Source organism: Pseudorca crassidens, chromosome X (assembly GCF_039906515.1).
Source record: "Pseudorca crassidens isolate mPseCra1 chromosome X, mPseCra1.hap1, whole genome shotgun sequence".
Taxonomy (NCBI): Eukaryota; Metazoa; Chordata; class Mammalia; order Artiodactyla; family Delphinidae; genus Pseudorca; species Pseudorca crassidens.
Window position 1 is genome coordinate 2,192,383 of NC_090317.1, and position 17,822 is coordinate 2,210,204.

Here is a 17,822-nt window from a genome sequence, read left to right on the forward strand (position 1 = left end):
AATCCACAGACTTTTATGGAAGAACTACTGCAAACCAAACACTGGTGTGGGACTCTGTATGGAATTTAACAGCACTCACGGACAGTTTAGATCTCGATTTGTGCAACTTCTAGTTTATTGCTATTTTTGTAAAGCCGTTACAAAAGAGTGACTATATATAAAAGATACATGAATATCGGTGTGGGTGTGTGGCTGACGTGCACCTGGGGTGTTCTGAGGCAGCCCTGGAGGAGGAGGAGGAAGGTGGATTCTGAACCCAAGTCTAGTCCTGAGGGAGGACCGCTCAGCCCCAGAACAAGCTTGGGGCCGGGCGCTCAGGGAGTGTTACTTTCTCTTTTGCTCCCAAGACAAGTGCAGCTGGAAGGACAGGTGAATGAGCACCTACAGGGGCACCTGGACAACATTTACCACCTCAAACAGAATCTGGCCTGCACCGAGGAGAGAATGGCCTATCTGTCCTACGAGAGAGCCAAGGAGATACGGGTGAGAACCTCACAGGGGGACCTTGTGAGAAGCGGCCAGTGAGAAGGCCGTGGGGACGAGAGAAGCAGATGAGTGAATCCGCTCTGACACCCCTGAACCGAGGGAAGAGGCAGGTCCTCAAGCTGTGCCCCACAGCATCCCGTGTTCCCGCTCATGCCGCCCTTTCCCCGGCTCCGGCTCCGGCTTAGCCGATCTGGGAACTCGCACGCTGAGGCTCCGGTGCCCCCGGCGGGCGGGAGGTCGGCGTGACAGCGTCACTCTCTTCCTCCTGCAGGAGGTTATGGACACGTTCAAGAGCCGTGTAGCCAAGTTGGAGGCTCTGCAGCAGGTGACCCAACTGGAGGTGACGGAGAGCGTGCGTAGCCGGCCCCGGGGCTGCCTGTGCCGCTGGGCGCGCCGCTGCTCACGCTGGCCACCGTCCTCCGGGTCCTGGTCTCCAGCGCGTGCGCCTGCCCAGTGCCGCTGCTGAGCTCGCGCCTGCGCACGGGCACCGCGCTCCTGCTCGTCGGGCTGGGTGCCCTGGCCTGGCGGAGAAGCAGCGTGCCGTCCCCGCCGCAGACTGGCAGGCCCGGGTCCCCTCCAGATGGAGACTGTGTTCCGGGGATTCCAAGCCTCTTCCAGAGGGGCCTTAAAGGGCCTGGCTTCGCTAGCTCCTCCCGCCTCCCCAGACAGCTGCTTCTCGGCTCTCCCTTTCTTGTTCCATCACCAGCAGCCCAATGAGAGGTACGTGGACGCCCGCCCGCCTCGCGCTCGCCTTTCTTGCGATCTTTCTATCCCGTCTGTAGACACGAGGCTTAGAAAAGATGAGCAACTCCAGAGTACGGTGCTGTGCCCCTCTCTCCCCCACGTGCTCTCTCACGACCCAGTGACCCAGCGCTCAGAGGCTCGAGTGCCCCAAAACTGCAGTGGCAGCCTCTATGACTCGGTTGCTTTTGGCAAAGAGAAACTACATTTATTTCACAGGGATGGAGAAAAGGGGCAGGGGCGGGGTGGCCAAAGCCCCGGAGGGTGGGACCGGTTACGTTTTCCAGTGGGAGACAGGCGACTCAGGCAGGTGACACCGAAGAGACAGATGAGGCCTCTGTTTTGGAAACGCTGGAGAGTTCAGAGCTGTCATCCACCTTCTTCCCAAAAAGCTGCAAGATGCAGTTTCGAAACTGCAGGACAGAAAGTGTTACTGAGCAGAGCAGGCAGGGCCAACATGCTAGGCTAAATGTAATGCTGGGGCACTCCGAGGAGAGCGTTCACTCAGTGTCACCTTGATGGCTTACACACTCACAATCTACAGGGAGAATGGGGGCAGCCTCCAGTTACTCCTTGCACATGGCGATGGTCTATTCCTGAGTATTCGATTATCTAAGTCATCTAGTTTAGCAGTTGACGGTGACTACTGTGGGCCCAATTGTGCCCCCCAGAGATATGTTCAAGTCCTGACCCCTGGAGCCTGTGACTGTGACCTTATTTGGAAATAGTCTCTGCAGATGTGATTAAGATGCATATTATCATGAGGTCATGCTGGAGTAGGGTGGGTGCTAATCCAATGACTGGTGTCCTCATGAAAACAAGGGAATTTGGAATCAGACCCAGAGGGAAGGTAAAGGCAGAGACTGGGGAGACTCGTCTACAAGCCAGGGAACACCAGAGGTTATGGGTACCTGTCAGGACCTAGGAGAGGGGCCTGGAACAGACTCTTTCTAAGAAACCGCCAACACTGCCCACACCTTGATCTCAGATCTCTTGCCACCAGAACGATCATCTCTTTGGCAAAGAGAGTCTTCTGGTGTCAGGAGCGCTCTGCTCTTTGCTGCTCCACCCCTAAAGGCATGTGGGCTCTATTCACTTCTCAGATGGTATCTCCTGTCGTCACTGAGTTAAGAACAATGCTTTGAGGATACAAAGCATTGCTGTATATTTTGGGCCTCTTCTCGACTACATCCAGCTACTCCAACATCAAAACTCTTTAAAAAAAAACCCCATAATTGCTGAAATCCATAACATTGGGCTGGACAGCAGAACTGACTCAGCTGAAGAGCTGGCAGATGAGGCTGAGGAGTTCAGCTCTTCAGCTGAGTCAGTTCTGCTGTCCAGCCCCATTCTTGTTATTGATTTCAGCAATTATGGGTTTTTTTAAGAGTTTTGATGTTGGAGTAGCTGGACGTAGTCGAGAAGAGGCCCGAAATATACAGCAAATGCCTCTGCTTTGAATTCTCAAAGCATTGTTCTTAACTCAGTGATGATAGGAGATATAATCTACATACCGGGCACCCACTCTGTACTAGACTGTGTCCTCGGGGCATCAGCAGCAAACCAAAAAGAGCAAAATTCCACGTCTTTGTGGAGCTCAATTCCAGAACATTCTCTCTTGAATGCAACAGGAAGGGATAACAGTGTGGAAAGGGTGAAAGCAAAGTTCGAAAGTCTGGAGAGTCTGGAAGTGCAGATGATTGTAGAGGAGGGGGAGTTCCAGAAGGAGAGAATGGAAAGGCTCAAGTAAAGACAATACTTGGCAAGATGGCCTAGGATTCCACAACCAAAAGCCAGACCTAAAAAGAGACCCATGTGAAAGACAGGAAACAGTGGTCAGGTGCAGAGCTGTGCTCTGGGTGTTGAGGTGCCAACAGTGGAGTCCCGGGGACTCCTTTGTGGTGCCGGTCCTACTTGATACTTAGATGTTACCATGGTGAGATGGGACGCCCCTGAGGGGGTGGTATTTCTGACCCACAGACCTTGCTGGTCATCATCAAGTCCCATCACAGCTGCACCTTAGTGAAGTGGATACGATGGATTTAAGGACGAATAAGGCAAATTGCACTTGGAAGATGATGAGCCTGGATCACCCGTAACCTACTAAGAGGCCTAGGACTTGTGGGCTGCCATCTAGCAAGACCACAGCATGTCCTGCCTGAACTAACCCATAAAGTCACAGCAGCCAAAGATCAGCCCAGGCAAGAAGGGCCTCTTTGTGTCCTGGTCACTGTTAGCGTTTGAAGATGGAAAGATTAAGTTCAAGAGAAGAGTTGTGTCTATGAAATCAAGAAGGGCATGCCTAGGGGACATATAGACACGATCTGGCAATCCTAGGCTGTCTGAGCTCCGGGCTCGCCCAAAGGCCAGCAGAGGGGAGGGGCACGCAGCACACAGTGCACTGGAGGAAATGCCCACCCTCAGCCCCAGATCATAAAGGGATCCAGAGGGAGGGCTGGCTGGGGCTGGGTCGCATGCTCGGCCTTCCCCGGTTATTGTCCTGGGGGTCATTGTCAGTCCTCCCACAGACACGCTTCCAGGTGGGGGCCATCCCTGGGCTCTTCCGGGGTCCATTTCCGGTTTGCTGTGTGCACCGCGTGACTCACCTGCCGGTTCATAAAGACATAGATAATGGGGTTGTAGATGGTGGCACTTTTGGCGAAGTAGGATGGCAGGGCGGCCACCAGAGGGTGGAAGGCGTAGCCAGGGTGGGCAGCGGCGAAGCACGCAAAGAATGTGTAGGGCCCCCAGCAGAGGCAGTACGCAAAGATCATCACCATCACCATGCGGGTTACCTCCTTCTCCGCCTTCCGGGTGGATTCGGATTCTTTCTGCTGCTTCGCCACCTGGGGGGGACAGAGAGTGGCCCTGGGGACATTGAGTGGGAGGACCCCTCAGGGCTCCGTACCCCAGGGGACTCCATGTTGCTGCTGCTTGGGTAGCTGGTCAGGGAGGGTAGCGGGGAGAAGCAGACGGGCCCAGCTGTGCAGTACCCGGGCCACCCGAGTGGGGCCAGCCTTGCGGGAGCTCTTCCAGGCTTGGAGGTGGTACAGCCGGGCTCGGCTAAGACAGCCCCGCATTGCGCTCGCTGAGTTCTTGGCTTAGCTGGCTTGCTGTTAGGAGTCTGTGAAGGAGGTAAGGAGGCTGTGCCTAGCCTCACCTGGTCCCTTACCAGTGTCCCCTCCCATGGTCAGGTCTGAGGGGCCGGGCAGGAGAAGACACAGGGGCGGCCGCCACCTGCTGCGGGCAGGGACTGGCGGCAGACAGCTGAATGGGGACGAGGGGTGACTGAGGGCTGGAGCGCGTTCTGGAGCCTGGGCTGCGCAGCCCAGAGCTCACTCGGACCCAGCTGTGTGCGGATACCTGTGGGAGTCGGCTAAGCAGCTTCCGATCCCTGACCGCCAGCGCGGTAAGGGGAGCGAGGAGGGAACAGGTCACACACTGAAGGCAGTGAGGTCGGGGGAGCTTAGCTCCAGCCCGTGGCCTCCGCTCCACAAAGAGCTCATAAGCACATGCTGATCCGATTGTGGGCACAAGCCGCTTCGTAGAGGAAAGGTGCCGCCCCAGAGGCCTCTTATTCCCTGTGCCAGGCAGGAGCCCAACAGGGACAGATGGCTGGTTGTAGGTAAGCTGATTGACAAAGGAACAACGTACCCACGGTGCTCAGGACCCCGATCTCATTCTCCTGCTTCGCTCTGATTTCCCACACCAGGGGATCCCCTTCCAGGGGGAGGGGGGAGTACAGGTCTGGGGGGCAGATGGCGCGTGAACGGGACGCGAGCGCTCCGGTAGCAGCCTTTGCAAAACACCCCTTGACCGGCAAGTGTAGCCTCTGGATCTGGCCGGCTGTGCTCCACTCCGTGGCAGAGGCTGGCTTACCACCCCCGGGATCAGGAGGAAATGCAGCTGTGGTCCCTTATGGGGTCCCTCCACGAGGAGGCGGGCAGTCCCTTCCCACCCTGTAGGGGTGAGGCCGAGGGAGCCAGGGCTGCACCTGCCACCTCGAAGGCATTGGTAGATCCTGGCAATTCCAGGTATCTGGCTTTGGGGCTGGAGAGTGGACTGGGCGGTCCTCTGTGCCAGCCTAGACCTCCCTGGCGTTCATGAGCCTGCCTGCAGGGGTGAAGCTGGGGGGGGTGTGGGGCTCACCGCTCGGATGGCCAGCCACACTTGCAGGTAGCAGAGCACGATAACGCTGAGCGGGATGAAGCAGCAGGTGATCATGAGCGTGATCATGTAAGACTGCACCCCGGGGTAAGAGCTGCCGCTGAACACATCCGGGCCGCACGACGTCTTCAGGCCGTGGGGCCAGTACCTGGGGAGAAGGGCAGGCAGCCCGTCCTGAGGTGGGCAGGGACCCGAGCCCCTGCCCGCCCCAGCGCACCACTGACTCGGGTAGGGTTGCTGGGCTTTTTAGTGAGGTGAAATTCATGTTACACGAATTAACCATTTTTGAAGTGAACAGTTCGGAGGCATTTAGTGCGTTCGCAATGTTGTGCAACCGCCACCTCCGTCTGTAGCTCCGGAACGTTTTCATCACCCCCAAAGGAAGCCCTTCAGAAGGACCTTAGGAAATCCTTGTCCGTCTCTGGTCTCACGTTCCCTTCTTTTTTTTACTGAGGTAAGATACACATAACATAATGATGAGGTTTGGTACATTCACAGTGTTGTGCATCCGTCACCGCTATCTGGTTCCACAACATCTTCATAGCCCCAATCACATGCCCTCTTTACGAAGGGAAGGCGAGGCACCCTCGTCTTAACACCTGTGAACCCCTCAGGATTCAATGAGGACGTGTCCAACAGTCACAGCCACTGTGGGCACGGGAGCATGAGGAGGGGACAGACAGGGCCTGGTTCCTCGCACTGATGGCAGCTTCCCAAAGAAAGACCACACCCTCTCCAGACACCACAAGAACTTGTTCACCAGCCTGCAGTGCAAGATACAAATGCAACGGCCTCGTCCCGTCCAGCCCCCTCAAACACCTGAGCCATTTCCTTGGAAATGCGGGACTTCCCCCAAAGGAGCCACCTGGAGGGGACACTGTAACCGACAGCCCAGGTGTACCTACGACCCAAGGAGCCTCGGAAAGGGGGCCCCTCAGCAGGTGCAAGAAAGAGGCCTGGGGCAGAGTAGGCAAGAGGGCTCTGGAATCCAAACGTGCCTGTGGCCTCAGCCGGCAGCGTTTCTCTATGTGTTCTCATGAGCTGCTCCTGTTTGGGAGAAACAGACTTTTCCAGAGGCTTGGGGACCACAGGGCCCATTTCCACATTGCAGCCAGGCAGAGTCACGCGTTCACAGACAGTGCGCGCTCCAAGGGATCTCAGCGAGAGTCAGGTCCATCCTCAGTTTACTCGTGGAGGCACAAAGGCCCAGGGACTGGAAATGATTTGCCCCAAGGTCACAAAGGGAATCACGAGTTTGACCCTCCCTGCTCTGCTCTAAACGAATTGCCTTCCTGGCACCCTGGCACCCTTACCTGCTCCAGCCAAAGATGGGTGGAGCTGTCCACACAGCAGCCCAGATCCAGGAGAAGGCAATGCCCACAATGGCCAGCTTGGCATCAAATCTCACGCTGCCGAAGGGCTTGCAGACCACCATCCACCTCTCCCAGGAAATGATGGCCAAGGACCAGAGACCGGTGATCCCTGCAGGGGTAGAAGCAGACAGAGGAGGGCTTTGAGGCAAAGCTTTTCAAGATCAAGAGGACACCCCCCAGCTACCTGCAAAAGCTAATTCTCCAAAAAGTGTTTTCCGGTCCGGGGAGCAGCGGGTCTCTTGGTCAGTTTCTTTCTCTAACCCCTGCTTTCCCGGCTCCTTCCCCACTGGGCCTGCACCCGCCTCCCCTTGCCTTCTCTGATTTGGCCTCATGGCCCACCTCGCTTCCCATCTCTCTTTTACTCAGCCACCAGCCTTTCTTGTGATGCTGTCAGTGCAACTCCTGATGGCCATGTACACACGTGAGGCCACACTGAGGTACTGCAGTCCCAGCCCAGAGCAAGGAAACAGGACGTGTGCAGAAAGCCGTGCCCCCCTGCTGGTGGGCAGGCCTCCCCTCAGCCCGGGCCTCTCAGCACCGCCCACCATGCAGCGGCCTGTGGATGGAATCCGGGGCTCCATGAGCTGGGGTGGGGAAAATGATGTCTTTGTTTCCACTAAGCTCTACTGGACGCTTGGCCTTCTTTACTTCCATTGCGAGTGTGGTAGCATTAGCAGTGCCCGTGACTTGGTCACTTTACAGGGGTGGCAGGCGTTTCCCAATATGACTACATTCATTACTACTTTGACATTTCAGTGACTGTCTGGCCAGATACAGTTATTTGATACCTTAATAAAGAATGGCGTCACGAATACTTCTAAAAATACTGTTAATACTAATACTTTTTGTGTGTGTGTGGTATGCGGGCCTCTCACTGCTGTGGCCTCTCCCGTTGTGGAGCACAGGCTCCAGACGCGCAGGCTCAGCGGCCATGGCGCACGGGCCCAGCCGCTCCGTGGCATGTGGGATCTTCCCAGACCGGGGCACGAACCCGCGTCCCCTGCACCGGCAGGCGGACTCTCAACCACTGCGCCACCAGGGCAGCCCAATGCTAATGCTTTTAATGAAGGAGTCTGTCACTAGTGTTTAACACTTTGATAGCTGTATTTCAGTATCATTGGCTTCCTTTGTAATGCTATGGATCTCACTGTGCACATTTGCCAGCGTTCTTCTAAGAAGGGGTCCACGGGCTTCCCCAGAGGGCCCCAAAACTGGCGACCCGAGAGCAGACCTCGAGCAGTTACAAAGGCAAGACAGGCGTAAGCGAGGAGCCACCCAGGGGCGCCAGGCACCAGCTACCGAGGTGCATGGAGTGTTGGAACTTGGGATGGACTTTCTCTGCCTAACCTTCCCTGGTAAAGTAACTTGGTGGAGCTGACACCACTAGTAATTCAAGTCATTGACCAGGTCCCCGCTCCCCTGTCCCTCTAGTCCTAGTGTCTTTCTGTCATTCGTCTCCTCAGAATCTGAATTGGAGATCACTTCAGGCGGTAACAAGACAAACCCAAGTTAGATGTGGAAGCTAAGGACCCAGGCATTGTGACCAGGTGGCCCTGGGAAACTTGAAAAATGGGAAGGCAGCTGCAAGCCTTCACTGCTTTGATGGCCGGGGGCCTGGAGACAGGCTGCACGTGGTGAGTGCTGTGGCCCTTGGGCTCCCTGTCATCTCAGGTGGACGCCAAGCTGCAACCCCACAGCCCTTGGTTCTGTCCCTGCACGGAGCCGGGAGCGCAGGTGCTTATGGGCAAAGTTGACGGGAACAGGGTCACAACCCCCGGAGATATTAGCAATGGGGCTGGCAGGATCTAGTTTCAATATCTCGGAGGCCTCCCCTCCCACACTGTTCTGAGATTATGTGGATCTGTCTGTCCCCATTCAGAGATGTGCCTCGAACACGCCCCAGAGGCACACCTGCGGATTTTGCCGCATGAGTGTTTCCTTTACGCACGGGAGGCTGTGCCCAGGCCCCGGCTGGCTTACCACACAAGGAGACAGTGAAGCCCTCCACAATGCACAAGGGGTGGCCCAGCACAAAGTAGCCGTACATCTGGTTCACAACGCTGATGGTGCTGGCAATGACCGTCTCCGCCAGGTCAGCGACGGCCAAGTTCACCAGCATCCAGTTCAGAGGGTGGCGCAGCTTCTTGAACTTCATGGTGGCTGCCAGCACGGGCCCGTTCGTGAAGATGGAGGCGATGAGCACGAAGACCATCCAGACGCTGGTCAGGTGGTACACCCATCTGGGGGCGATGTGGTAATTGGGGCCGTCGAAGGGGTCTGGAGGCAGGAGACACAGAGGGCACAGCTACATCTGTGCCGCCCCCCTCACCCCATCAGAATCTCCCCTCAGCCCTCCTGCCTTCCGCCCGCCACGCTCACCTTTGCGACTGGTCTTCCCCTCTAGCTTTGCCCGCCTGCAGACAACCTTCCCTCCATCCCGTCTCTCAAGCTCGAGGCCACGGCCTGCTAGATGCCTGCACGGGCATCCTTGAACTTAACAAGGCAGCACCCTTCATCATCGCTGCCGGGTGCCGCGCCCCCGTCTGATCTGCGCCCCGCCATATGCCACGTCGGCCTCCTGGAGTGTGGTTGGCTGGCTTGGTCCTCTCCCCCGAGCCCTTCTGTGCCTGGGCCTCATTCGCCCCTACCGCAGGGCGCTCCCAGAAACCTGCCGACAGTATCTGCAACCACGCTAGATACCACAGGCTCCCAAGGAACAGGGCTCTGACTACGTAACACCTGTGTAGTGCCCGTTTCTGTGCAAAAGGGAGCAGAGGGAAAGCACTGGCGCTGCTGCTGGCCCCGAGAACAGCAACCCCCAAAGCATCTGGAACTAGGAGGCGTGTGGAACGCTCCGGCGTGCAGGCAAGTGAGAGGGGCTGGGACGGTTTCGAAACAAGGCAGCCCAACCGTCCTTCCTGGACCACCCATGGAGTCTGGATCAGGCAGGGATGAGGGCCGTGCGTGGCACAGAAGGGACAGGAGCGCTCCGAACGTGGGAAGCAAAATGAGGGGGCCTCCGGCAGTGCAGCAAAAGCAGGTGCACCGGCCTGCCCCCTTCTCCTGGAAGTTTCAGGTCTAGTTCTGTGAAGAAATGAGCGCGAGAAGGGTATCACAGTCAACTCCCAGGTAAGGGTCTCCTGAGAAGTACAGGGTGGGAGGGAATTGGATATGGGGGCTGGCAGGAAGCCAGCTTGTAAATATTTTATTCCATAATTAGAAAACAACATTAAATTTTAAAAAGCAATCCCTGAAAAATCAAAAATAAAACAAATGGACCTGACCGCATATGCTCTCGGTGGCATGGTCACATAGAGAGGGGCTACTCGGAGGGACTCCAAAAGACGCTAGTCTGCCTATTCGAGCCTGGTGGCACGTTCCCAAAGGATGAAAAGACCCGTCCAAAGGTTAAGCTTTGGGTAGTGATGTTGTTGGCGATAGTGTTGGCGTCGTCATTCTGAGACCATTTTGAGTGTGTTTGAGATAAAGCAAATGAGTAACGAAATGATATTCTAATTCCAACTCTACCCACAGCCCTTAAGAACACGATTCTTAGTGGGAGAGAAAGGAGACGCAGAGGTCAAACCCAACTGGCTCCATTGGGGAACCAAGTCACTATTTGGAACTGGGCGAAATAGAAGGAGACTCAAGCATCTCTTCTGCCTTTCCCACGCACACCGTATCCCTGGGCAACCCGATGGCACGTGTGAGCCTGTTTCTCTTTATCAAAGTAGTGAAGCTAATAAATGAAGACAGGGTCACAAGAATCCCAATGTCACCATTTCGAAATCCCCAGTGGTTTAATGGGTCCTGGCATTGAGTGTGAGCAGCTGCCAGCACTGTGGAAAAAGGGACCCCCTCCTAATGGAGCGGGCTCGCCCCAACATCGGACACATCCGCCTGGCTGCCCGGCAGACCTTCAGCTCGACAGCTCGCTGACGGAAACAGGCGTGGCAGAAGGGTGTGGGGAGCCTTCAGCAAAGTCTGAAGTGGGTGAGTCTGGGGACAACAGACTCGCTTTCTTCAACAAATAAATTGCAAGGAGGTTGAGGGGGAACCTCTAAAAGTATGACCTTGTGGTAGTGTTTTTAAAGAGTCCTCTCTTCTTACAGGTACCCGAAGATTTACAGAGGAAATGATGTGATGTCTTGGATGTGCTTGCAGAAATCGGCAGGAGTGGTTAGCGGAGGGGGTTAGAGATGAAATAAGACAAGTGATGGATACCCGGGGGCCACTATACTCTCCCCTCTACTTTGGTAGACACTTGAACTTTTGAAAACATTTTACAATAAGGAATCTTGTGCATCGATGAAGCCCCATGGGCCTCCGGGGAGAGCATTGCTGTGTCTACATCGAGGACATTCTGGGGTGCAGTCAGGTCAAGGTGAACTTCACGGCTGTCAAGGAGCTGGTGTGGCTTCTGGAAACTGCAGCGCGTGAGACATTCTTAAAGGAACGGAAGGTCTTTGGTTTGAAGAAGGGACCCGGGGAGGGGGGCCAGGGCTGAGGGTCATTACAGCCCTCAGGTGGGCTGGCATGCCCAGGGCAGAACTCGGGCTGCCTCGATGGACTTTTCGGCTTTCTTTTGGGCCAAAGCCCTCTCTACTGGGACAGCTCGGAGCAGAACAGCTGTCCCGGGAGCCGAGCTAGCCTCTTCCCTAGCATGTACCGCCAGAGGCCGAGGGCTCTGGGCGTGAACTGGGACAAGATGGCCACCACTACCACGGTCTCTTCTCCCCTTAGGCTCTCGAAGTCACTCACCCTCCTGCGGGCCAACCCAGCCTGTCACTCCTGCTGGTGGCCTCCATTTGGCTTTGGGAGATGCAAAGACGAGTCAGGCCCAGTTCCTTCCCTGGAAGCTCAGGGATGAGTGTACTGAGCGCCCACTAGCAGTCTGGGGCCACACGGGAAGAGTTCATGAACTTTCCTGGGACAGGAATTCTCAGAGGGTCTGGGAAGCCCATGTGGTTTGAAAATGAGTATTCGATATTACGGTGTCCTTTCACGTTCAGAGCGGACCCCCCATTCATGTTATCATGAAGGCTAAGAGAGACGGCCGCCCGGGCCTGTGCCCCAGGAGGGCCGCTGTAGCCAGCGTGACCCAGCCTTGGCCCCTACTCGCTCACCTCTGGTGGAGTTGCTGTTGGTGTGGGTGAAGACGCTCCCCTGCGTGCTGTCCTCGAAGCTGGTCTGCGGCTGCCCACCTGCAAACCTCTGAGGGCCCCACTGCTGGGCCATGGCTCTGGAGAACCCCGTCCCCGATGCCTGCGGACCTGGCGCTGCCCGGCGGTCACGGTGCTTTATACCAGCCCAGCTCTCCTCACCTTAAAAGCTCCCAAACCTTTCGCCATCTGATCTCTTAATTGGGCCTGGGACTTAGACCTCCTGCTTCCCCACCCCTGGGCCTCCTGGCTCCTCAGGCGAGCCCACGAGGGCGGCTCAGAGGGATTTGCTGGGAGCCGGGCTCAGAGCCAGGGTGGCTGTGGAGGCTGCCGGGGGCCCTCGCTGCTGTTTCCCTGTCCTCTCTTCCCTTCTACCGTCCAGCGTCTGCTCCTAGGCCGGGCAGGCACGAGTGTCGGGCTTTTCAGCCCGAAGCCCAGACCCACCTTTCCCAGCGGCTGCCCCCCGAGTGACGTCGCGGGGCTGAGGCCTGGAACTGGAACCTCCCTGTGGGTCAGACCATCTCGGGGGCCCAGATGGATGCAAGTCGTGCCAGTGGGGCCCCTTCCCTGGGACGGGATGGACAGGCCTGGGGTGGGAGAGACTCCGCCGCACATCTTGCTTCTCCCTCACCCCACCGCCTTGCTCCCCGTGGGCTGCAGCTCGTTCCGTCACCAGGGAGCTCAGCCAGGCCCTCCCAACAGCCCTCCCGAAGCAGCTGAGGGTGCCCAGAAGCCCTCAGACCCCACCTCAACTCTCCCTCCCCTGAGTTGACAACCTTTCCTTGGCCTGCCCGTGACTACAGCCTCGCTCTAGACTTGCCTTCAAAAGCAAAGCTCTCAACAGAGCGTTGCAGGCAGGCTGCCTTCACGGTCCCACTGCAGCCTGGCTGCTGGCATCGCTTACCTGCTAATTGCCCAACTCCGCAGCCTTGCGTGTTTCCACACAAGGCGGCGAATAGGAATGCTCAGAGCAGCATTATTCACAAAAGGTCAAAAGGGAGTCGACAGCTGAATGGATAAACAAAGTGCCCTCTATCCATGCAATGGAATATTATTCAGCCATAATAAGGAGTGGAATTCTGACACATGTTCCAACATGAGTGAACCTTGGAAACGTGATGCTAGGTGCAAGGAGCCAGACACAGAAGACCTCACACTGTATGATTCTGTGTATATGAAATGTCCAGAATAGATAAATCCACAGAGACAGAAAGCAGCCTGGTGGTGCCAGGGGCTGGGCTGGGGGTGATGGAAAGTGACTGCTAACGGGGATGGGGATGCCTTTGGTGGTGATGAAACTATTCTAAAATTAGATGGTGATGGTGCAGCCACTGTGGAAAACAGTTTGGCAATTCCAAAGATTGAAAAATAGAATTACCACGTGATTCAGCAATTCTCCTTCTGGGTACGTAACCAAAAGAACTGAAAGGGGTTTTGAGGGGCTTACGATGCGAACATGGCATGTTTGATGGTACAAGGTCAGATGCCTAGAGCTCAACCCCAGGTTCTTCTGACTTCCAAGGCCATGCTTTTCCCTCTTCCTGGATCCCCGGGGGCTCTGCCTGTCCCCCCGCCACCAGAGTCAAAGAATCAGCGCATCTGAGAATGTGAGAGCCGGAGGTGGGCCCCCTCTGAGATCACCTGCTCAACCTGGTCCCTTCTGAGCACTGGCTTCCCAGCACTGCCATGGACTGGCCAGGTGGCCTTGAGTGGGGTGACCCCTCCCTCTCAGGCCAGGTTCACCTTCTGTCTAAAAGGAGAGGACCCATCCTGCCTGCCCCTGCCTACCCCCCTCCCTCACGGGGCTGCCGTGGGCCCTGTGGAAGCCCTCTGTGAAGCCTCCAGCCGGAGCTGGCCCACCGCTTGCCCAGCCTGCCCCTGTCCAGCATGGCACCAATGACTGAGCTCAGCGGCAGGGCTGCCCCAAGACCCTGGGGAACGAGGGGACAGGGCAAAGGGAGGAGGTGGCGATGGCAGTGAGTCCTGGACCCTCCCCTGGACCGTCTGCAGAGTCGGGTGCTAATTGATGATTAGGGCTAACAGAAGATCAGGTCCAGTTTTAGCCAAAAGCAGATTACTGCCCTGGAAAGTCCCCTGGCACCTGGGCGCACACGTGTGCTTGCCGAGGCCCAGCGAAAGCTCAGTGGGTCCTGCACTCCGGCAAAGCGTGGAGAAAAAGGGAGGGGCTCTCGAGAGGGAGATGAAGAAAAGTGAGTGGGGCCAAAATGTGAGTGAGGAGAGATAGGAGGGGGGCGGGGGAGAAAGGGCCCAGCCCGGAGGCTAGCGTGCTTCAGGCAGCGGCCCCCTGGGCAGAGGCCAGGCCCTCCACTGGGCCCTGGGTCACCCGCCCTCGCTCCAGCTGGGGCGCCCCGCCCAGGCTGGAAGATGAGTTGTCAGCCTTGTCTCTAATCCAACTACTGCGAAGTTACTCGACATGGAGGTGCTGATTAGGGGCCCTGGGAGCTGGCTGTCACCTTCCTTCAACTCTTGGCTGTGGCCAGCAGACCAGTGGCTTTGTCTTTAATAGCCGGTGGCTGCTACAGCTACAGGGCAAGGAATCCTTTGGCCATTTGCCTTTGACCTTTTTTTTTTTTGATGCGGAGCTTGTGGCCTCTCCCGTTGCGGAGCACAGGCTCCGGATGCGCAGGCTCAGCGGCCACGGCTCACGGGCGCAGCCGCTCCGCGGCATGTGGGATCTTCCCGGACCAGGGCACGAACCCGTGTCCCCTGCATCGGCAAGCAGACTCTCAACCACTGCGCCACCAGGGAAGCCCTGACCTTTTTTTTTTAATGTAACAAAATATACATAACATCAAGTTTACCACGTTAACCATTTTTCGGCGCCCAGCTGGGCGGCATTAAGTACATTCAGGTTGGTGTGCAGCCATCCCCACCATCCATCTCTAGAACCGTTCACCTTCCCCAAGGGAAACACTGTCCCCATTAGACACTAGCCCCCCTCCCCCTCCCCCAGCCCGTGCCCCGCCCCCATCCTACTTTCTGTCCCTAGGAACCTGCCGGCTCTAGCAGCTCATACAGTGGAGGCACACAGTGTCCGTCCTTTGTGTCTGGCTGATCTCACTTAGCACAGTAGTTTCAAGGATCATCCATTGCCTTTGTGTTTGGAAAAGATATATATACACTGAATTTTCATTTTTATGTGGTCAAATATGACTCCATTTCCCTGTGGTTTCTGCTGGGAAAGTTCTCCCAGCTTAAGCTCCTCAGAGATCTGCAAACAGGCACCACAGATATGAAGTCCAAAGACAAGGGGTGGGCTGTTTCCCCGTTTCTGTGGTGGTCCCACCAAGTCCCCGATCGCTCACCTCAGAACCGACATGCATCAGATTTCCCTCACCCGTCCAGGTGGCTGATCCCCCAAACTGGCCGAGAGGTCCTCAGTCTAGTCTGCAGACACTCACCTCAGGCCCACACTTTCACCCCGTCCATCTGCTGCGGGCCTCCCGAAGTGCTGCCCCTGCCGCGCTCTGTGACCTTGAGCACATCAGCCACCATCTCTGGGGGGTGTGTCCTCGTCGGGAAGATGGGGATAACAGTTACTTGCTGGAAAGCTTGAATGAGGTCATCCTTGAAAAGTTCTAGCGATTCATTCCACAGCGACCCAGCAAGCACCTATGGTGGCCAGGCCATGTTCTAGGCTCCAGGTGAACAAACAGATGGAGATCCCTGCCTTCTTGCAGCTGCCATTCTAGTTGGGGGCGGGGAGAATACAACACGAACACTAGACATAATAAATAAGCTGTGATAAGTAGGATGGAGAATGAGAGAAAGAGAACGGGTTGTGGAGGTCGGGGAGGGAATGGATGCCCGTTTTCATAGGGCAGCCTGTTGGGCCTCTCCGAGACAGGGACATGTGAGCAAAGACTCAAAGGAGGGAGGGAGCCATGCGGAGAACTGAGGAGGGCATCCCAGGAGAGGGCCCAGCAAGTGCAAAGGCCCTGGGGCAGGAGCGTGCCTGGCGTGTTAGGGGAGCAGTACGGAGACCAGGGAAGCCGAAGCAGAGTGAGCCAGTGGAGACTAAGAAAGGGAAGGTCAGAGAGGGGATGAGGGCCAGAGACTGTGTGTCCGGAGCCTGTTTTCAGCATTACCTTTCACTGTGAATGAAATGGAGAACATTTTACGATTTGGAGTGCAAAGTGACACGGTGTGCTTTAGATGCTAACAAAGTCCCTCTGGTTGCTGTTCTGAGAGCGGTGGGGGCCAGGCAGGAAGCAGCGGCATTGTATCGGGTGGCAGGCCCTTTGGGCATCCAGGTGAAAGAGGGTAAAGGCTCCCAGCAGGGAGGGGCCCCAGGCCTGGCAATGGTGTGGATTGGGGGATAGCTTGGGAGCTGAGCAACTAGAGGGATGGAGTTGTCTGCAGCCCAGAAGTCAGGGCAATGGGGGTGCGGCTGGTGGAGGGAAGGTGTGACTGTCAGGAATCCAAGCATAGATGTCCAGTGTGAGGAATGAGAAGGGGCCGGCACCTCAACCCAAGTTATTCCAAAGAGGATGTGCTGATCACTTGATTCAAATCAATGTGAACATTTGGATGAAATGGACAAGCTCCTAGAGAGACACAAAGTAACCAAGTGAGCCCGAGAAGAAATAGAAAATCTGAAGGGCTCTGTATCTATGAAGACATTGAAGCCCTAGCTTCAAAGCTGCCCACAAGGACTGCCTCTGTTCTGTTTCTCCTCCCCACAAAGCTTCAGATAATTTTGGGCCAGACTGTGACTTTTTTGTATCATCTTCATCAGTAATTCCCACATCTTTGCAGCTCATCCCCAGAAGTCTTTATGTCCTGCCCCAACATCAGAATTAACAAGTGATAGCTTAAAACGTTTGCTGCAAATATCCGAAATTTGAATGGACTAAAAGTTGTCACGCCTCCACCCCCCCATATGATCACCACTGAGAAGAAACACAGTTTTGTTCGTTTGCAATATTATGAAATTTTACTCTAGAAAAACCTGTTGGGCTTTTGTTGCTTTTTCTTTCTTTGTTTCTTCTTCCTTGCGTTTTAAATTTTATTTTTCTTCTTTTTACTTGCACAGAATTTCCACTGTAATTAAACTATCTGTTTTGGAATAGAAAGAGCCTTCAAAGAGAGATATTCTCCAAAGCCAGTTACGAAAGGACAGAGAAAGTAGCGGGGTAGGGGCCAGGGGCTGGGGGAAGGGAGATGTAGAGTCAATGTTTCATGGAGACCGAGTTTCGGTTTTGCCTCATGAAAACTTTCTGGAGCCTGGCTGCACAGAGTGTAACACTACTGAACTGTACATCTAGAAATGATTGAGTTGAAGTGTGTGATGCAAATACAATTAAAAAATATATTTATATTTCCCATGACACTGTCAGCGACATCACATCCATGGTGAATGTATGTTCCTGCAGGACAAAATTAAAATGGCAAAAGTCACCTTTGGCAACAGTGTACCCCATCGGCCCCTGCGACTAAAAATACACGAAGTTGTTAAACGGTTGGCACTGAAGTCTCTGATAGGGGAACGTGTGGGTCTACGACAGCGGTGTTGTCCCTTTGCAGGTATTGGTGTCCACTCCAAACAGGCCAACCACGCGTTTGGCTTTGAGCTTGAAGCTGCATTGGGCCAGGGCCAGTCACTTCTTAAGCGCCTGGGGTTTCTGGGAGCTGCCCCTGCACACCTGAGGCACCATCTGGTCTGTAGGAACCTCCCGTGGGAGGGGGATCCACACTGCAGCACGTGGGCGATGGGGCGCTGAGCCGGGCTAGGCTCCGCTGGGAGGGGACCGGCTAGAGGACGCGGGAGCCAGCTTGAGGGGCTGCCCCCGGCCATACTCGCGACACATTGAGCATCGAACAGAATTTCTGAGAGCAGTGGAGTGTGTGCAAGCCTCTGAGTCCATGCTGG

General features: G+C 55.7%; 2 protein-coding genes across 4 annotated transcripts in view; one reads left to right on the forward strand and one right to left on the reverse strand.

Annotated features, from left to right (window-relative positions):
• Window positions 1-1,287, forward strand: part of TEX28 (testis expressed 28) — a 45,416-nt gene extending 44,129 nt beyond the window's left edge. Inside the window, 4 exon segments of the mRNA XM_067722667.1 lie at window positions 348-483; window positions 758-872; window positions 875-1,017; window positions 1,020-1,287. Coding sequence (XP_067578768.1) covers window positions 348-483; window positions 758-872; window positions 875-1,017; window positions 1,020-1,115 — 490 coding nt within the window. The 3' untranslated portion in view covers window positions 1,116-1,287.
• A 126-nt stretch (window positions 1,288-1,413) lies between these two features.
• LOC137216562 (long-wave-sensitive opsin 1) lies at window positions 1,414-12,792 on the reverse strand. Of its 3 annotated transcripts, none has more exons than XM_067722666.1 (6): window positions 11,894-12,792; window positions 8,748-9,044; window positions 6,708-6,876; window positions 5,377-5,542; window positions 4,023-4,073; window positions 1,414-1,640 (listed from the first exon to the last, which is right to left on the reverse strand). In XM_067722666.1, exons 1-6 carry the CDS (start codon window positions 12,003-12,005, stop codon window positions 1,530-1,532), a joined length of 906 nt encoding a protein of 301 aa, XP_067578767.1. In that variant the 5' UTR covers window positions 12,006-12,792; the 3' UTR covers window positions 1,414-1,529. The 3 variants fall into 3 exon arrangements, with proteins under 3 accessions (XP_067578767.1, XP_067578766.1, XP_067578765.1); XM_067722665.1 differs by having other exon boundaries at window positions 3,834-4,073; XM_067722664.1 differs by having other exon boundaries at window positions 4,023-4,351.
• Between the last annotated feature and the right edge of the window lie 5,030 nt (window positions 12,793-17,822).

What these genes read in the sequence shown, in the direction of transcription:
- LOC137216562 (XM_067722664.1), bottom strand. Translation starts at nt 12,005, where the DNA reads ATGGCCCAGCAGTGGGGCCCTCAGAGGTTTGCAGGTGGGCAGCCGCAG. An exon ending in CAACAGCAACTCCACCAGAG is followed by an intron (nt 9,045 to 11,893) that starts GTGAGCGAGTAG and finishes TCCTGCCTCCAG; the next exon opens with ACCCCTTCGACGGCCCCAAT. An exon ending in CTTCACTGTCTCCTTGTGTG is followed by an intron (nt 6,877 to 8,747) that starts GTAAGCCAGCCG and finishes CTACCCCTGCAG; the next exon opens with GGATCACCGGTCTCTGGTCC.